Source organism: Tachypleus tridentatus, chromosome 2 (genome assembly GCF_004210375.1).
Source record: "Tachypleus tridentatus isolate NWPU-2018 chromosome 2, ASM421037v1, whole genome shotgun sequence".
Taxonomy (NCBI): Eukaryota; Metazoa; Arthropoda; class Merostomata; order Xiphosura; family Limulidae; genus Tachypleus; species Tachypleus tridentatus.
In genome coordinates this window covers 40,206,104-40,223,055 of record NC_134826.1, presented here as the reverse complement: position 1 = coordinate 40,223,055, position 16,952 = coordinate 40,206,104, and the positions used below count along the sequence as shown (strand labels likewise).

General features: G+C 30.3%; 1 protein-coding gene across 10 annotated transcripts in view; it reads left to right on the top strand.

Annotated features, from left to right (window-relative positions):
• LOC143241419 (cAMP-dependent protein kinase catalytic subunit 1-like) overlaps window positions 1-15,140 on the top strand; it is a 168,916-nt gene extending 153,776 nt beyond the window's left edge. For 7 of the 10 annotated variants that reach the window (XM_076484775.1, XM_076484779.1, XM_076484776.1 and 4 more), the window contains 6 exons: window positions 724-850; window positions 4,342-4,437; window positions 6,237-6,359; window positions 7,044-7,208; window positions 9,836-10,001; window positions 13,198-15,140. In XM_076484775.1, coding sequence (XP_076340890.1) covers window positions 724-850; window positions 4,342-4,437; window positions 6,237-6,359; window positions 7,044-7,208; window positions 9,836-9,967 — 643 coding nt within the window. In that variant the 3' untranslated portion in view covers window positions 9,968-10,001; window positions 13,198-15,140. The remainder of the gene's footprint in view (window positions 1-723; window positions 851-4,341; window positions 4,438-6,236; window positions 6,360-7,043; window positions 7,209-9,835; window positions 10,002-13,197) is intronic. The other 3 variants (XM_076484781.1, XM_076484780.1, XM_076484784.1) reach the window with 1 other exon arrangement.
• Window positions 15,141-16,952: the final 1,812 nt, after the last annotated feature.

Sequence of the window (16,952 nt, the reverse complement as noted above, 5' to 3'; positions counted from 1 at the left end):
TCACGTTACCAGCACAATAAAAAAAACATTGCAGATGTACATCCAAACAAACTTGTTTCCCACATAGAATTTTTCTAAAATTCAAATATCTGTAGCAATTCTATTACAATACATCTGCTAAATGCGATTGCTTGTATCAAACTCCATAAAAGTTTAGACAAAAAAGATAAAAATTAACAGTACATTGTATTGCAATATAAGAAATAGAACTTAATAAAATTATTTATTCAAAAAATAATTACAACTATTGCATGTAAGGAAAATTATATTAAAGAGTGAAGTTAAAGTACTATTAAATTATTTAATGTTTTAGTATTTTAAGAAATGCAACAACAGATATTATCACTCTGATACTTTACAACTTGTTAATAGAAGAGCTGTGGAACAAATTTACTTTGAATATTGTAGAAGCAATACAAATGTTGCCTTGTTCTGAAATTTTCTTTCCAACTTATGAGCCTACATAACAGAGAATTGTATAGTAATTCTGTAGTAAGTTGAAATAAGATAAACGATTTTGTTATATGTATACATAACACATTTCTCATCATAATAAAAGATGTCATAGTAAGAAACACTGTCAAACAAATAATTTTTCAACTTTTTTTTTCAGAGAGAATGGAAACCATATCAAAGTACATTAATTATTGATTTCATATCACCATTTGGAAACGTATTATAATGTTCTTAATAAAATATCTTTATACATTATGCTGTTTTCAGTGAAGCTCATTCAAGATTCTATGCTGCACAAATAGTGCTAGCTTTCCAATACCTCCACTCACTAGATCTTATATACAGAGACTTGAAACCAGAAAATATACTCATAGACCAACAAGGATACATTAAGGTAAGACTGAGGTTGTTAAAACTTATTTTATGGGATATGAATTCTGAGTATTTATGCCATTCTAAACCAAACAAATGTTCAATGTTCTTTTTGTTACTTTTAGAAAAGTACACTTTATTTTCTGAAACTTACTGAAGGCCATGAGATCATTGCTTCACAATCAATAAAATAACAAAGCCACACATTACAATCAAGTGGACAAATTAATATTGTGTATTTCAGTACCTGATAATGGCCACACTCACTCACTTATAGATGTTACACACTACTTGGTATCATTGATGCACATTTTGCATTTTTTATTGAGAGGAAGACATTGGCATCATTTTATGACTAAGTACAATATCAGTCATGTTGACATTTGCACTCAGTGAGTGATCAATGACATTCCTTTTCAAATTAGCAACAGTTTCTTCCTTTATAGGCATTATTATTTAGAATTTTTTAACGTGAAATAATCTTAATTATGGTAGAGCCAGACCAGACATCACTTGAACATTTGTACTAAAGTATTTCCCACCAACAGGGTATTCACCTCAATCTCAAGCTCCATCTCAGTGTGCTTTTTGTGGTCCCCAAGGCAAAGTCCTTGAGGCTTATATTTGATTGTAAGTCTATGTGTCAAGTGTACAAGGGCACTGAACATCCTCCATGTCCTCTCTTCCACCTCTTGAGGAGCGAACTGATGTTCTATGCTAAAGATCTATCTTGCCTTCAAACTGAGCTATAGGTCTCTAGTCTGTGGCTCTGCCAGAACCTGGCCTTGAAGGTGATGGACCCAATTCACCATCTGAGACTTCAGCTTTGCACGGGGGCTTTCTGCATTTCTCTAGTCCAGAGTTTGTACACTGAGTCTTGCAAACCTCCTTTACACCTCCACCATTTGAAACTGTCTTTACTGTATGGTTGGAAACTTTGATTCTTACAACAGCATCTCACTTTTCAGAATAGATGGTCTGCCATTGTTCCTTTTGACCTCCATATCCAGTTGCACCTGGCTAAATTGGGTCTGTCCTTGGATAACATTGCTGTCTTCATGGATCAGCCCATCCCCAAGTGTGATCTTTCATTGAGTTGTGAAGAAGGTGGATACTTCTGATTGAAAGTACCATATTCTATTTGCCAAACATCTTTCAAACCATTCTTCCTTTTTTATTTATGTGGCTGATTAAAAATCAGATAACTGTGTGGGCTCTGCCATGGTTTGTTGTGGTTCCATGGCTGCACACAGGATCCCCTCTAAATTTTGTGTTCACTGCCAAATCGTATGCCATTTCTCTTGCCCTGGATCACATAGAAACTATGTAGTTCACAAACTGTACTATTTATACTGACTCACTTAGTTCTTTACTGGCCATGAATTTGCTCTACATTAATCTCATCTTGTTCTTGTCAATATTCAAAACTGACTGGCCCATTTCTTTTTATCATCTACTTCTATCCAGTTTTTCTGGATACCAAGCCGTGTCGATATTTGCAGGAATGAGCTCACTGAGACCACAGCTAAGTCTGTCTGCTCTGGTGCTATCACTGCCATGCCTATTCCATACAGAGCCTTAGCTCAGTTGGCAGGAAACTGGTAAAACCTTCTATTGGACTTTGACTGTCCAATGGAGAGAGGAAGTTGTCCTAACTAGGCTACGCATTGGTCGCAGCTTTTTAACTCATTGTTTTCTTTAATCCGGGACTGATGTACCAACGTGTGTTCTGTGTGGCACTCAAGTTGCGATTGCCCACATTTTACTGTTCTGCAGTCATTATGACTATGAGTGATGGCACCATTTTAGACATGTTTTTTACCATAGGCTTACCCCTGATGTTAGACAGTGTCATTGGCAATAGTGACACTGCCCACTTTAAAGATATTTTTAGTTTTTAAAGGGCCATTGGCCTTTTAATTCTATTCAAGTTTTTATCTAACGTTGGGCCACTGTTTCTAACTTAATTTCCCTTTACACTTTATTGTACTTTTACTGTTGTTTTATTTTTTACCTGTTGTTTAGCACAGCTGGTCTAGTTGCTTTGTGCCAAACAACAACTAAAGTATCATTGTCTAACCAAAGATGAGTTCCATTTCAGATGCACATGTAACAAATCCTTTATTCTTCACTAAGAATAACTCAAATGTTAACACCAAGATGCTGCTTAAAATCAAACATAATATTTATTTGAACTTTTACAAGTAATACAGTATATACTCACAATTAAAAAATCCTAGGTCTGAACTTTTATAAACAACATATCTAAACTTTAAAAAAGTTCCAACTTGATAATATAGCCTTGATACAACTTTTAATTCAACAATATTATTATGGCCTTGAAATAGGAAGTTAGGAAAGAAAAACCTAAGACACTGGGTCTCAATACCCATGGCATGAAGTGCACAGATAGCCCTTTGTGTAGCTTTGTACTTCATATCAAACAACAACACAAATGTTAGACTCACTGGCTTCTAATTCTTTATTAGTTTTGACAATCAAAGCTTATAAATCTTCCAAACATGTTACAATATTTTGTTTGCCAAGAACATGTGTACAGTTCATTATGTCAAACAAGATAACATTAGAATAATTATAAAATTAAACTATAAATAATCAGTGAAATAAGAAGTGAATGTTTTTGCTGTCCATTGCATCCTTGCTGAGGCATGATCAAACACATTTCCAGTTATTTTGTCCATACAGAGACACCACTACTCTCCATACTAATTGTATTTATGCATCAAATAGTGTGATTTCAAGGAAATATCAAAGAATCCTGAAGGAACCTGGCTTTGGGCTCTTTTTTGTTTGTTTAATGCAATTCTTGGGATTGTTTCAAATTTCTCTTGCTGAGACTATGGCTCACTGAAGAACTAAGGAAAGAGAACTGTGCTTTTGAGATTTCAACATCTACCTTTTTTGCCATTAAGTCATACACTTTTAGATTGTGTGGTATGTAGTAATTTGATTTTCCTTTAAATTCCTTAAATTTTGTTATTAAATATCACATTAATGTGAAAAATTAATCAAATTGGAACAAACAGTTTGTCAGTTATGTGTAAACATGTTGTATCTTGGGTAAACTTCTGTATATAACAATTTATACTATAAAAAAACTTGGTTTTTATTACCATAAAAATAACAAGGAACCTGTTTGGTCTTTCGTGACTGTCCCAATACACCTGAACCTAGGAAGAAATAAATATTTAAATCCACATTATTTTTTAGTAAATTATATGTACCCATCTAAATTTTTGTAAGGTGCTATCCTCCATTACTGTTGATAGCACCTCTCATTACTTTAGTGTTTTAAGAAGTTATATGACCATGCTTTATCAATACCTTATTATTTTTTAGTTCTCTTTTAAATTTTTTTAAATCTAATTGTAAATTTTAATGCATTCTATTTTTACATACACAACTGTCTTGAGAGCATTCTGGATATAAAATTCGCATGTATTTACTGTAAGAATTAAAGTAGCTCAGTTTTGTTTTTGTTATCATTTAAAGGTGACTGATTTTGGGTTTGCCAAGAGAGTGAAAGGCAGAACATGGACATTGTGTGGGACCCCTGAGTACTTAGCACCTGAAATTATACTCAGTAAGGTAAATTTCTGCATGATCACTACTTATTTGAGGCCTAACATGATAATTTCAGTTATTTTTTAAGAATTTTTCTATAACTCCAGTTTTGAATTGTAAGGGTAATATGTATTATTCCATAAATGTAAACTACATTTTTATTAGTGTGACCTCTAAATAACTTACATTGTTTTTACAGCATTCAGTCACCTTCAATGTAGGGTGAATCTAGGCAACAAAGAAGTTAGATCTTTGCTTATTTGGGGTGTTCTTTACTTTTTTGTTACTTCCTGTAACTTTATTTGTTTTATATCTTTTTGGGAAAACAAGAAACACATTAAATATTAATATGAGGTCTGCACTAGCCATCCCTTATTTAGCAGTGTAAGACTAGAGGGAAGGCAGCTAGTCATCACCACCCACTGCCAACTCTTGGGCTACTCTTTTACCAACGAATAGTGGGATTGACCATAACATTATAATGCCCCCACAGCTGAAAAGGCAAACATGTTTGGTGCAACTGGGATTCAAACCTGTGACCCTCAGATTATGAGTCGAATGCCTTAACACACCTGGCCATGCTAGGCCTCTACTTTAAGGATTTGTTTATTCGAAATGTCATCTTTTCATACTCATTTTATAAAACACTTTTTTTAATAACAATTATATATTTTATTTATTGTTGAATCATATGGTACTTATTTGATAACTCTTGCATACCTGTAAAGAGTAAGTAACTGTAAGAAAGCCAGTTTCTTTTCTTGTTCATCATTACAAACAAAATTGTTAGAATTGTTTGGAATATTTGAAGATAGTCTTTTAAAACATCATTTTATCCACTTGAGCCCAGCCACTGATTAACCAAAACACCAAGATTAATTTATTCCATAAAACTGTTGAGATTGTCTGCATAAGAATTAAAAATTAAAGTATGACAATCCACATGCATTATCCTTCAATTTGTTTTATAATTAAGAACCACCAGACAGTTTTTTATACAACTTTCCAACTGATCTAAATTCTTTTATAAAGCAGAATATTTGTTATCAGAGTCAACAACACCTCATCCACAATAACATTAAATAAATTTTCTTATAAAGTTTGTTTTACTAATTTTTGTTAGAACCATTGTGTTGATTGCTATAGATTGTTGAGTTCATATATTAAAATTATTTTGAGTAAAGAGATCAGAAAGTCATGATAACTGTAGCAAATACAAATTATTGGTGGAAGTCAATTTTGACATTTTTTGGCATTTCATAGGTAGTATGTAGCTCTCCAAAACTAATCACTTTTGGGAATGGTATTTAATGGCCTTTTCTGACATCAAATATTCATACACATGTGTCATAAAGATGAGATTAGAAAGTGGAACTGAATTTTCAAAAGTAGTTATATTCCTTGTACTTAATGGGATTGAGAATCTAAGGTATGTGGATCAATGTGGGATACCAGGACTGTTCACAAGCTATATCCTAGTGTTGTATTAAGCAAAGTGTGTCATTATGTAGCAGGTGAGATTCCACAACCATAAAGATCATTGGTAAAAGCCATCCACTCTCTCAGACAACAGTATTTAACATTATCAAAAAGGATATCTGGCTGGAAAAGTGACAGAAAAGACTCAACACATCTTACTTTTGAGTTTGTTGTTCTATAGTTTCCAGTGAGTGATCGTAATTTTAGATATAACAAATATAATTTAAAAAATACAATTGCTACAGTACTTATTGCCATAATTTTGATGGTGATATCTGATTATAACAATGAAAAACATCTTACTTTCATGACATATATGTTTAATAATTTTCTTTATTGTATAGGGTTATAATAAAGCAGTGGACTGGTGGGCATTGGGTATTCTCATCTATGAAATGGCTGCTGGCTACCCACCTTTCTTTGCAGACCAACCTATAGAAATATATGAAAAAATTGTCTCTGGACAGGTGAGAGTTTGTTCATTTATATTTAATTTTATCTATGGATGGATTGCTTTATGATAATTTTACTTCCACAAAACTTTTACGTATGAAGATCAGTTTTCTTTCCAACACATTTGTAATTTGAAATAGTTTTGAACATTTGTCTCTACACCACACCCAGAAAAATAATATAAATTCATAAGAAACATTATAATAAGCTGTAAAAACCTCATATTCTTTTAATTATTCAACTTTTATGTTGTTATTTTAAAAACTATGATGCCATATCTATTAATTTAAGCAAAATCATTCATTTTTGTTTAGTGTGTTGAACATTCTGTTAAGGTATGTAGTAATAACAGTCAATTACTTTGTACATTTATAACTGTTGGATCTATATATATATATTACCAAAACACAAATAAGTTCCCCAGTAGATATGAATAACAAAACACATGAATATTATATCATGAATAACAAAACACATGAATATTATATCATGAATAACACAACACATGAATATTATATCTTCTGTTTTTATCTCCTTTTGTGATTTCTTTGATCAGTGTTGTGACTTGAAAGATCATTCTTCAATATATAATTATTTCTTTTCTGTAATTCTTAGTGATATTTTATACCATTTCACTATGTGCATGTGTGTGTGTGTGTGTATATTTGTTTGTTTTTTTATCCCCTTTAAACTTCTAGGTTCGTTACCCCTCACACTTCTCACAAGAATTGAGAGAGTTATTGAAAAGTCTTCTTCAAGTGGACCTCACCAAGAGGTATGGAAACCTCAAAAATGGTGTTAATGATATCAAAAATCAAAAATGGTTTGCATCAACAGACTGGATAGCTATTTATCAAAAGAAGGTAATTTTCAGTCCCTGTTTAAGATTAGCTTACATGTTGGTTATACTTTAGGACATTATTCTTTTAACCTTAGTTATTTCAAATATAAATTGTTTTAAACTTGGAGAAGCTTTATTTTGTTTATTTTTTTAAATATATTTCTTCAATAACTTTGTGTGTGCATGTATATGATTTTTTTTTTACTTGTACTGTACATTCATAATAAAATCAAGATAGATACAATTGTTTGAGGTTTCTGTGGCATGTATTAGAAGTACTGTATTCAAATAATTTCAGTAATATAGTTTGTGTATATCAGGTACCTAGGACTATTGAAGGTTACTAAGTGACTAATCAAAGCATTGTGGGTATGCTTAGTAATGGGGTCATCAGAGGTTATAGTTACAGTAGTGTCCTGACACAAATTTGTTTCAAATAAATATAATAATACTTTAATTTCATTGTTCTCCTCCTGTGACATGAAAAAATAGCAGGCACCACATCATGTATTGACAGGAACTGTAAAAAAACTCCTGCAGAATAGCACCAGTGCAATGATATCCTTCCAAACAAAGGCAGTGATAAAATTTTTTTTTTGGTTTAATATATAGAATTATATTTATTTGTATAAGATATTACTGCTTACATTAATATGATAATTGTTTTTATTAGTACAGGTTTTTTGTATTGTTATTTATTCATCAATTAGTCTATTACTTTTTGCACTTTAAAAGATGAAGTTTTCACAACATTTGATATATTACATATGTACATAACTTTGATCAAGTAACCACAGAACTTTAAGATAAAGCAAGTGATGATATGCTCATCTTCAAGCTCATGATGTATCAACAGTATAATCTCATCAACTTTCCACTAGATATATTTTGTTAAAGATATTCTTATTCACACTTGACATGAATTTTAGGCATAAACCTTGCATATCATAACTCATTATCAGTCATACTTTCTTTGTACTAAACACAACAATGCTACTTTAGAAACTAAAAGACATGCATGTCATTGCTTTATTACTGCTAATTCTGTCATTATTCATTTATAAGTCATGGCAACTTACAGGTTTATGTATACTTTGTAAATACATATTTTTGAAAACTAATAAAGGTTTTCTCCTTTTTTTGCAAATTAATTTCTTATTCTTCAGTGTTTAGTTCTATAATAAGTTTTGTAAAGACATGTAAATTATGGGATAATTTGTTCAAAAAATTGGTACTAAAGTATCTTCATTTGTAAAAGGTATTTGGAGGGAATTGCAAATCTGTCAAACCTTGTGCTTTGCATTCATTATAAACGTGACTATCAATTCCCACTATTTCATTAGAGTTTACAGTGGGTCTTGTTTATTAGCTACCTTCCCTATGTTCTGAATCCAAAATTAGTGGCAGCTAATGCAAATAGCCCTTCCATAGTTTTGTATGAATATCTAAAATAAATATGTTTGAGAAATTATAAAACAAACACAGCATCTTTTCTGTTCATAAATTACCATTGAAACAACTAATATTAAAAACTGATAGTTTCTTTTTGAGCAAAAAAAACCTTGTCAGTTGTCCTTATTTTAAGAAAAATCTTTTCTTTGATTGTGTGGCAGATAACTGCTGAATCTCAGTTATGTTTTAACATGGCAAGTAACAAGTGACTCACTACTTCCTATCTCATTTAAACATCATAATAATTTCTAGATCTACAACTAGCAAATATAAAATTGGTGATGTAGTGAGTCACTTGTTGGAGCACATTAAAAACAAAATACCTAGGTAAATTAGAAAATTGTTTACACAGTTTAGTAATTTTAACAAATAAAAAGAAGTACACCAAAGAAAATGCTGATGCACCTTATTATTCTAAGCATTTATTATAAGTAAAAGATTTACACATAAGAGTAGCTTAATAGTGCTATGCTAATCTAGAAATGAATTAAATCACATTCTTAGTAGTTTTTCCCAAATATGTTTTGATGACAGATATAATTGAAAATTATTTAAATCAATAAATAACGTAGTTTTATTATTTGACTTCAAAAAGCATTTTGATGCCATATATTAGATTGGTGGATTTTCACTGTTAAATTAGTTGTTGTTGGATTTTTGTGCGTGTGAAGGATTTTTTTTTTCGCTGACCTTAATAGTTTTTTTTAATAATAAAATTCAAATAAATGTAAGAATTCTATTTTGCAGACTTAGACTAGGATTTTTTATTATTACCAGTTGTTATAATTGATTACCAAGTAGATAAGGAAGTTGAGTTTTATGATCTTCTCTACATTTAGTATTGACTAATGCATCTCCTTGTGTTTTGATTGTATATTAATTCCTAACATTTTGTTTTTGATCTGTTATTAAATGGTTACACACTTTAACTTTACTCCTTTGTTTGTTTGTCATTATTATTATTATTATTCATTCAATTTACAAAAAAACTTGTACAGTTTCGGTGATAAGCATGTTGTTTTGTTTTAATTTCTGAATATTCCACTCACCTTGCAACACTTGCTGTTTGTAATGTTAGTGAATCAACTCTTGTTTTATTTTTTACTTATTCTAAATCTAGATTATTCTCACTCTTTTGCATGTTGTTTCCTTTCTCTGTTTCTTTCTTGCATTATTTTTGCATGGTCCTTCTACCAGGAGAAAGCACCACTTATTCCTAAGATAGTCCATCCAGGAGACACTCGTCATTTTGAAAAGTTTGAGGAGAACAAAACTCTTTTCCGTCGCACCATAACCAATACTTATGAAGCGGAGTTTGAATCTTTCTAACTTCTCCTTTTCTAACTAACTTCATCAGTATCAGGTTGTTATTAATGTTTGGCTCATTTTGTTCTTTTTTTTATTAATTTTTTTGACTAATTTTGTATCAATTTGTTTGTTGCATATTAGTTCTTAAGATGCAGAATAGCTGCTTGAATATGAAAGGAGTTATGGCATAGATTGTAGATAATAGTATATGCTTTATAATAGTATAGATTTAAGTCATGAGAACATTTGTGTAATGTAGAGTGATACACAGTTTGGAGTAATGTCATTAATAATATTTCAAATGTCAGGTGGTTTTCAGACATTCAGCTCTGTTCATTAACTTGGTGTTTGAACGTAGCCATTCTCTGTTTGTTTTTATTTTAAAGTAAAAACATTATTATATAAAATCTGTTTTTTAGCATTTTTTGATACATTTTGTACTTTTTTTTTAAGGTTATTTCACAAATTCATTTAGTGTTAATAGAATCTAATTGTACAGCCTGTTTTTGCTACAAAAATATTTCAAGAACAAAAATATAATAACTCATCTTCATTTACATATGGATCTGAAATAATTCACTATTACATTACTAGTTCATAATATGTAAATAAAAGTTCAGAGATAGATTTAATGGGTAATGGAAAATCTTTATTATAAACTTAAAATATTTCAACAAGATTATGTCAACATCTTATACAAGTAATTTACAAAAACATGAGGTGACCTTGTATGAAGAGGTAGCACCCAAAATAGTTTGCAGTAAGGTTGCTTTGTTTTACCTGCTTTCAATGCCCAACTCTTAATATCTTTCCACACTGTTTTACTATAAATTAATTGATGGTCATTGGCTGCAGAAAGTCTTATGGAATTAAGTTGTAAGGTCACAGGTCAAAGTAATAAGTGGCTGTAACTCAAGAAACAGCTCTTCATATCAGCATTGTAGTAACTGTTGTTGCAGAAATTTCATCTGGGTTGATGTATTATTGCAGTGGTATAACCTTTTTTTTTTTTCATTGCATTCCTTCACAGAGAGTGCTTGCAGACTTTTTTGAAACATATAAAACATTTATGGGACCTTCTCCCCACACTATGTTTATGGTGTGTTATGGAAATCTTAATCTATATTTTGTGTTTGGTGTAATGGTATGGCAATATTTATGAATGTAGTTAACTTGTGTCAAAAATAATAAATACTCTGTAACAACAATAATAGGGTGTAGAGGGTTTTGAACCCTCAGTTAAGATGCCCTTTGTTCCAAACTATCAATCCATAAAGTTTGTTTGAAATTGGCCTAGGAGTAGTTAGATAACAAACAGACAGACACACACACTTTTGTGCTTCACATATATATGTAACTGTGATACTGTGTCTTAGCCCAGCCAGTGGTTGGAAAACAACCTGAAACCTATAACCATTTAAATGAAGTCTTTTGTTCAGATTTATGTAGTCATTTCAATGGTGTTTTTATCAAAATTGAACACAGACAAAGAATCCAGAATACATTAAAACAGGCTTTATTGTCAAATTGAACACACATTTACATTAAAAAGTGAAAAAGGACCTTTTTTTCTGTTGTTGTATTTCCTATTTAGTTTCTTACTCTTAAAGTATCTAATGCTTAATTTGCAAAACATCTTAAATTCAGAATTCCACCCAGGAGTATAAAGTGGAAATAAAATACCTTCTTAAACCAAAAACAGTAAAGAAAGTTTGTATAAATATTATACAACAGAGAAAAATTGAACTCTAACACTGAGTTAAAAGAATGGTTTTGTATGACCTTATATGTAGGACTAAATATGTTGTATATCTCAGACTTTCTATGGATAGCATTTCATGTGTTATAAAATGCAAACTATTTTGTTACCTGTATACTAAACAATATTTATTTTATTTTTTACTTCAATGTTCATGAAACGTTACTAGCACTAGTGAAGAATATGTACTTGTTTTATGCACAGCATATATTACTTGTTAATAATGTGAAAGGAAGGGAACTTGCATTTTTATTTTATATTTTCCAAAATCTAATCACATGTAATTATTAAATATCAGGGCATAACTTTGTTAAATGGCTGGTAAACTTCTTTTGTAGATACCTTAAATAATTTTGCATCTAATCTATAAGATATGGAACATGGTATTGAATTGATAAATGTTTAGAGATTTCAGTTATTTTGCTACAGACATACAGCCCCATGAAGCATCTTGTTTGCTAATATTAGAGTTTGAGAAGATTACGTTGTGGTTATACCCCTTATTTATAAATGGGGAACATGGAACTTTGCTCTGTAAAGTTCATCCTCATTATAAAAGTTTCCCTCATTCTATTCTATAATGAAAATAATTTGTATAATTGAGAAGAACAGAATAAGACATAAAATGTATCCAGACATCCATTTATTAAACATTATGTCTTACCTTAAGACTAAATTAAGTTGAATCTTTGTTACACAGAGTATACTCATTATTTATTTATTTATGATACAAAGTTTAAAAGCTCTATTCAGATTAGTATATTATTCTTTAGAAATGTAGTGAAATAACTTTTATTAAGCCATGTGGACCTCTTCTCTGTTGATAATTTTTAGCTTCTTGGTCACTAACTTTCCACACAAGAAGAGATATAAAGAAATTTGCTAAAATATCTGATGTTATTTTCACAGTAGTTGAAGAGTCAAATGTACAGTGTTCTCAATAAAGTTTAAAAAGAAATTATTTCTGTACAATTGTAAAATTTCCTTGGGTCTGTAGTTTTACCTTATTCTCCTGTGAAGCTACAATGATATCCTCTGTGCAATAATGATTCATGGTGGTTAACAAAGGTTCAATTCTTATTGGTTGTTTCTTGATTGTTGGTACCAACAGATTGCTGATATCTGTTTCTGAGTTTCTGAAATGAGAAAGAAAACATTGGTTGATAATCAGAGTTTAACAACATAAATTATTAACCTGTAGGTTTTGTGAATGCAGAACCACTAACTCAAAATCTTTTTATCATTCAGAATGCAACACAGCCATACAGCTGTAACACTGCAAGGGGTATATAGCAGAACAACAGATTTAAAAACCAGTGTAATTTCATTAAAACTGTGTTTGTGTGACAGATTTTTCTGGCAGGTAATCCTTTGTAATGTATATATAAACTTTCTCAAACTGTTTCTGTGGTCTTTATGTATTATTTCAGAGTACCTGTTTCTTATGAAATGGAATGATATAAGATACAAATCTTCTCATTTCACAATTTAGGTGGAAGCACCTTTTTTACCTAAATGTAAAGGACCAGAAGATACAAGCAATTTTGATGACTATGAAGAAGAAGTTCTACATATATCATCTGTAGAAAGGTGTGCTAAGGAATTTGCTGATTTTTAACATTTACTGCTGGTAATTCTTGTTGTTGCTATAATGGCAAACTGTGGCATTCTCTTATAAGAGGGCAGACTTTAGTTTGGTTGTTGAAAAACAGTCACAGGAACTGAACTGCTGAGTATGACTGAAGAACATAAGCATCTCTGTAAGTGGAATATTAGCGAGTATGAATATTGTCCAGAATACCTGTGTGATTAGTGTGAGTTTTTTGATCATGAATAGCCTTCTTTAACCTAGACTGTTTACAAATACAATTGTAAATTTGTGCATTCTCTTTGAAATGTGAAAAACAGTCTAAGCATAATTATAGACTAGCAATTGACCATAAAATTTAATATAATTCACTATTTATACCATAAATGTTCAACCAATGAAATTAGTAATTGGTTTTAAGCTTTCTAATTTTTACAATAATTACTTACAGTTATAAAATGAAGTTTACAGTGAACATGACTGATGTTGTGAATAATATGTTTAAACTGATGGTTTATTGAGTGGAAGTATTTTTTATCTTTTTCGTGTGAAAAATTAGTAATGTATGAAGTTGAAACAGGTAAATACAACGAGCCAGGACTCTTAATATTTTTGTGAATGTGTGTTTCTTTATTTGTCAATAAGTTTAATCACAAAGCTCCATTATGTGGAAAAAAGTGTTGTCATTGTGAATGGCTTGTATGTTTTAAAATAGTTTCTTATAATGTGAAAGTAAATTCTCATGTACCATCAGTTTCTTCTTACTTTTAAGAAAATTGCATATGTTTAATATGTTTATTGTCTGTGTTCCTTTGCTACTGTTATATAATTACAAACTTAGAAATATTTAATAATGGTAACAGTTGCTAGCAATTAAAAATGTACAAGGTTATATTTTACACTTATGTCAGTGTTTTAAGCTAATTCTTATTAGCTCTTTATATTATGTAAATATTTTCCTTAACTCTATTGTAAAGTTGTGTGGAAAATTTAATGCCATATTATTTGGGTTATAAACTAGATTTTGCCCTCTCATGCAGTTGGCATTTCATCTTGTGGATCAGTGCTAGTTTTTATCGTTTTTTATAGAGTAGAAATCAATTACAATCAACCACTCATTATTATTGTATTTAATCCAGAAATTTAACTTTTTAAACATGTTAATCAGTTCATCTGGAATGAGATCATTTTTGTTAACTTTTCTTTCTAATAAAAGAGTAGATTTTATTTTGTTTTTTAGGCACATCAAAAGCTTTGCTCTATAAATGGTGAGATCTGTAGAAATGATGCATATATATATGTGTATGTGTATCTGTGGCCATAATTCTAGTTACCAACCTACCTCTACTTAAAAAAAAAAAAGAGAGAGAGAGAGATTGAGAAAGTTCTACTGAACTACACAGTTCAGGACATGGATGTTCACTTACTAAGGTTGGTATGAGTTGAAACTGTATGAAAGTAATAATGTTAAATACTTTTATTTATTCAGTAACTCAAGACCTTTATTATACATTATTGCTTACAGTAATTTAACATCATTTATTAATATTTAAAAAACATGTTTTCTCCTGTTGTTTAGTACAATATGTTTAGGAATAATTATTTAAAGTAACAGTAGAGTTTTGACATGGTGTGTTAATTATTTTTAATCCAAATCTTTGAATGATACAGTCTAGGTATAAAGGTGACATCTTTTTTCTAGTCCAGATATCTGAAACAAAAAAGATAAAAAGAAACATTTTATAATTAAAACCTGTTATAGGCATCTGTTAACTTTTAGTTACATTGTAAACTTGTTGATTGTGGTGAAAGTTACAGTTGTATTAAAAGATTGTTTATAATATTAACCAACATTTGTAGAAGTTTATTTTCAGATTTTTTTCACAGGTCATTCATACATGGAAACGTACATTTAATTACATGTTTTAAATATCCTTCATACATATGTAATGTTTTGTTGTGTTTTTGTCCTTGTGTTTGTATTTATGAAAATTCTTCATATCTAACAGACACATACACTTTACATATGACATTACACATCAAAATTTTGGTTTTTCAATTAGCAAAGAATTATTAATGAACCTAATATTGTGCAATTCCATTATTTTCAGAAGAGAATCATTACTAAGTAAGGGATATTTCACAATTTTTATAAGCATTACAGAATGAATGTTTTAGGAAGGAGCTTATGTACTGGTTTAAAGATGTTTTTTACCATCAAAAAACAACTTTCTAAGATTGTACATAACCAGCAGCTAATTCAGCAAATCTTGTGGATTCAAAAACTTCTTTCTTTTCTGTTTACCATTTCTGTATTTATAATGACAGATGCCAACTACTGTCTCCTTATAATAATAATAATAATAATAATAAAAAAAAAAAAAACCTTGTAATTTTATACGTATGTTTTCAGGGGAGTGCTAGTCAATAAAAAGTGTATCTTTTGTAAGCTCATAAAAGTGGCAAATTGAGAACTGCTAATACACAAGATATAATAAATAAGAAGAATTTTAATACTGTTGTTCATGGTTACTAAATGCAAGTACACTTTTCTCAGTTTATATCGGTATATATGTTTGTTGTTGTTTTTTTAATTTTTAAGAAAAAATGTGACCCAGAATCAAATCCTCTTTGTTTGAAACACTTGTTTACTGAAACTTTAAAATGTGATGGAGAAAATAAAGTATACCTGTGTTTACGTTTATAATTTAAGTAAAACACATTAACTGATTAAATTTAGAATTTTTTTCTCTAAAGGATGTCATGTTCACTGACGTACAGATGGATACATTCTAGTGATTGATTGAAATAATGCTTCTTGGCCTGGTATATCAAGATGGTTAGGTACTGAACTCACGATCTTAGGGTCATGGGCTCAAATCTCCATTTCACCAAACATGCTTGTCCTTTCAGCTGTGAGAAAGCATTATTTTGTGATGGTCAATTCCAATATTTGTTGGTAAAAGAGAAGCTCAAGAGTTGGCAATGGGTGGTGATGACTAGTTGCCTCCCTCTAGTCTTACACTGCTAAATTGCTCAAAGTTCAAAACAAACCAAATAATACTTCTTAGTCTTAATTTTCGTTTTGTATGTAATGGGAAAATGAAATTAGAATCACTATAAAACACTCTCTTGTTATTTAGACTAATTGTTATTACAAGTTCAGTTTGTTTCTTTTTGTCTGTTCACTAATCAACAGTCGATTCTGATTTGCTGAGCCAGCTTTTTTAATATTAAGAATTAGATTCTTAACTTCAAAATCTTGAATTAAACTGTTTTTTTTGTGTTTTCACTTTCTTTTTTTTTTCAAAGATACTGGTAACTAAAATTCTAAATATTAAGCTGGATAACAAGTTTCATGCTGTATATACAGCTGATAGGAACTGATGTCTCCACACTATCATGTTACTTTTCTGAAGTAATGTTTCAAATTATCTACAATATTTTTAACATAACAGTATGTTAAATATCCCAACTTAAATGGTGCAGTATAACTAGGATACTGGAAGTTTAGGTGTTGAATGTGTTATCTAACAGTTTTCAATGTTAATCATTTCAAATTATTTCTAATGCTGCAGCCTGTCATTGTAGTAATTTGTTTATCACTTCCATTCTATACAAATCATTGAATTATTTACCCTGGTAAATTTTTTTCTTTG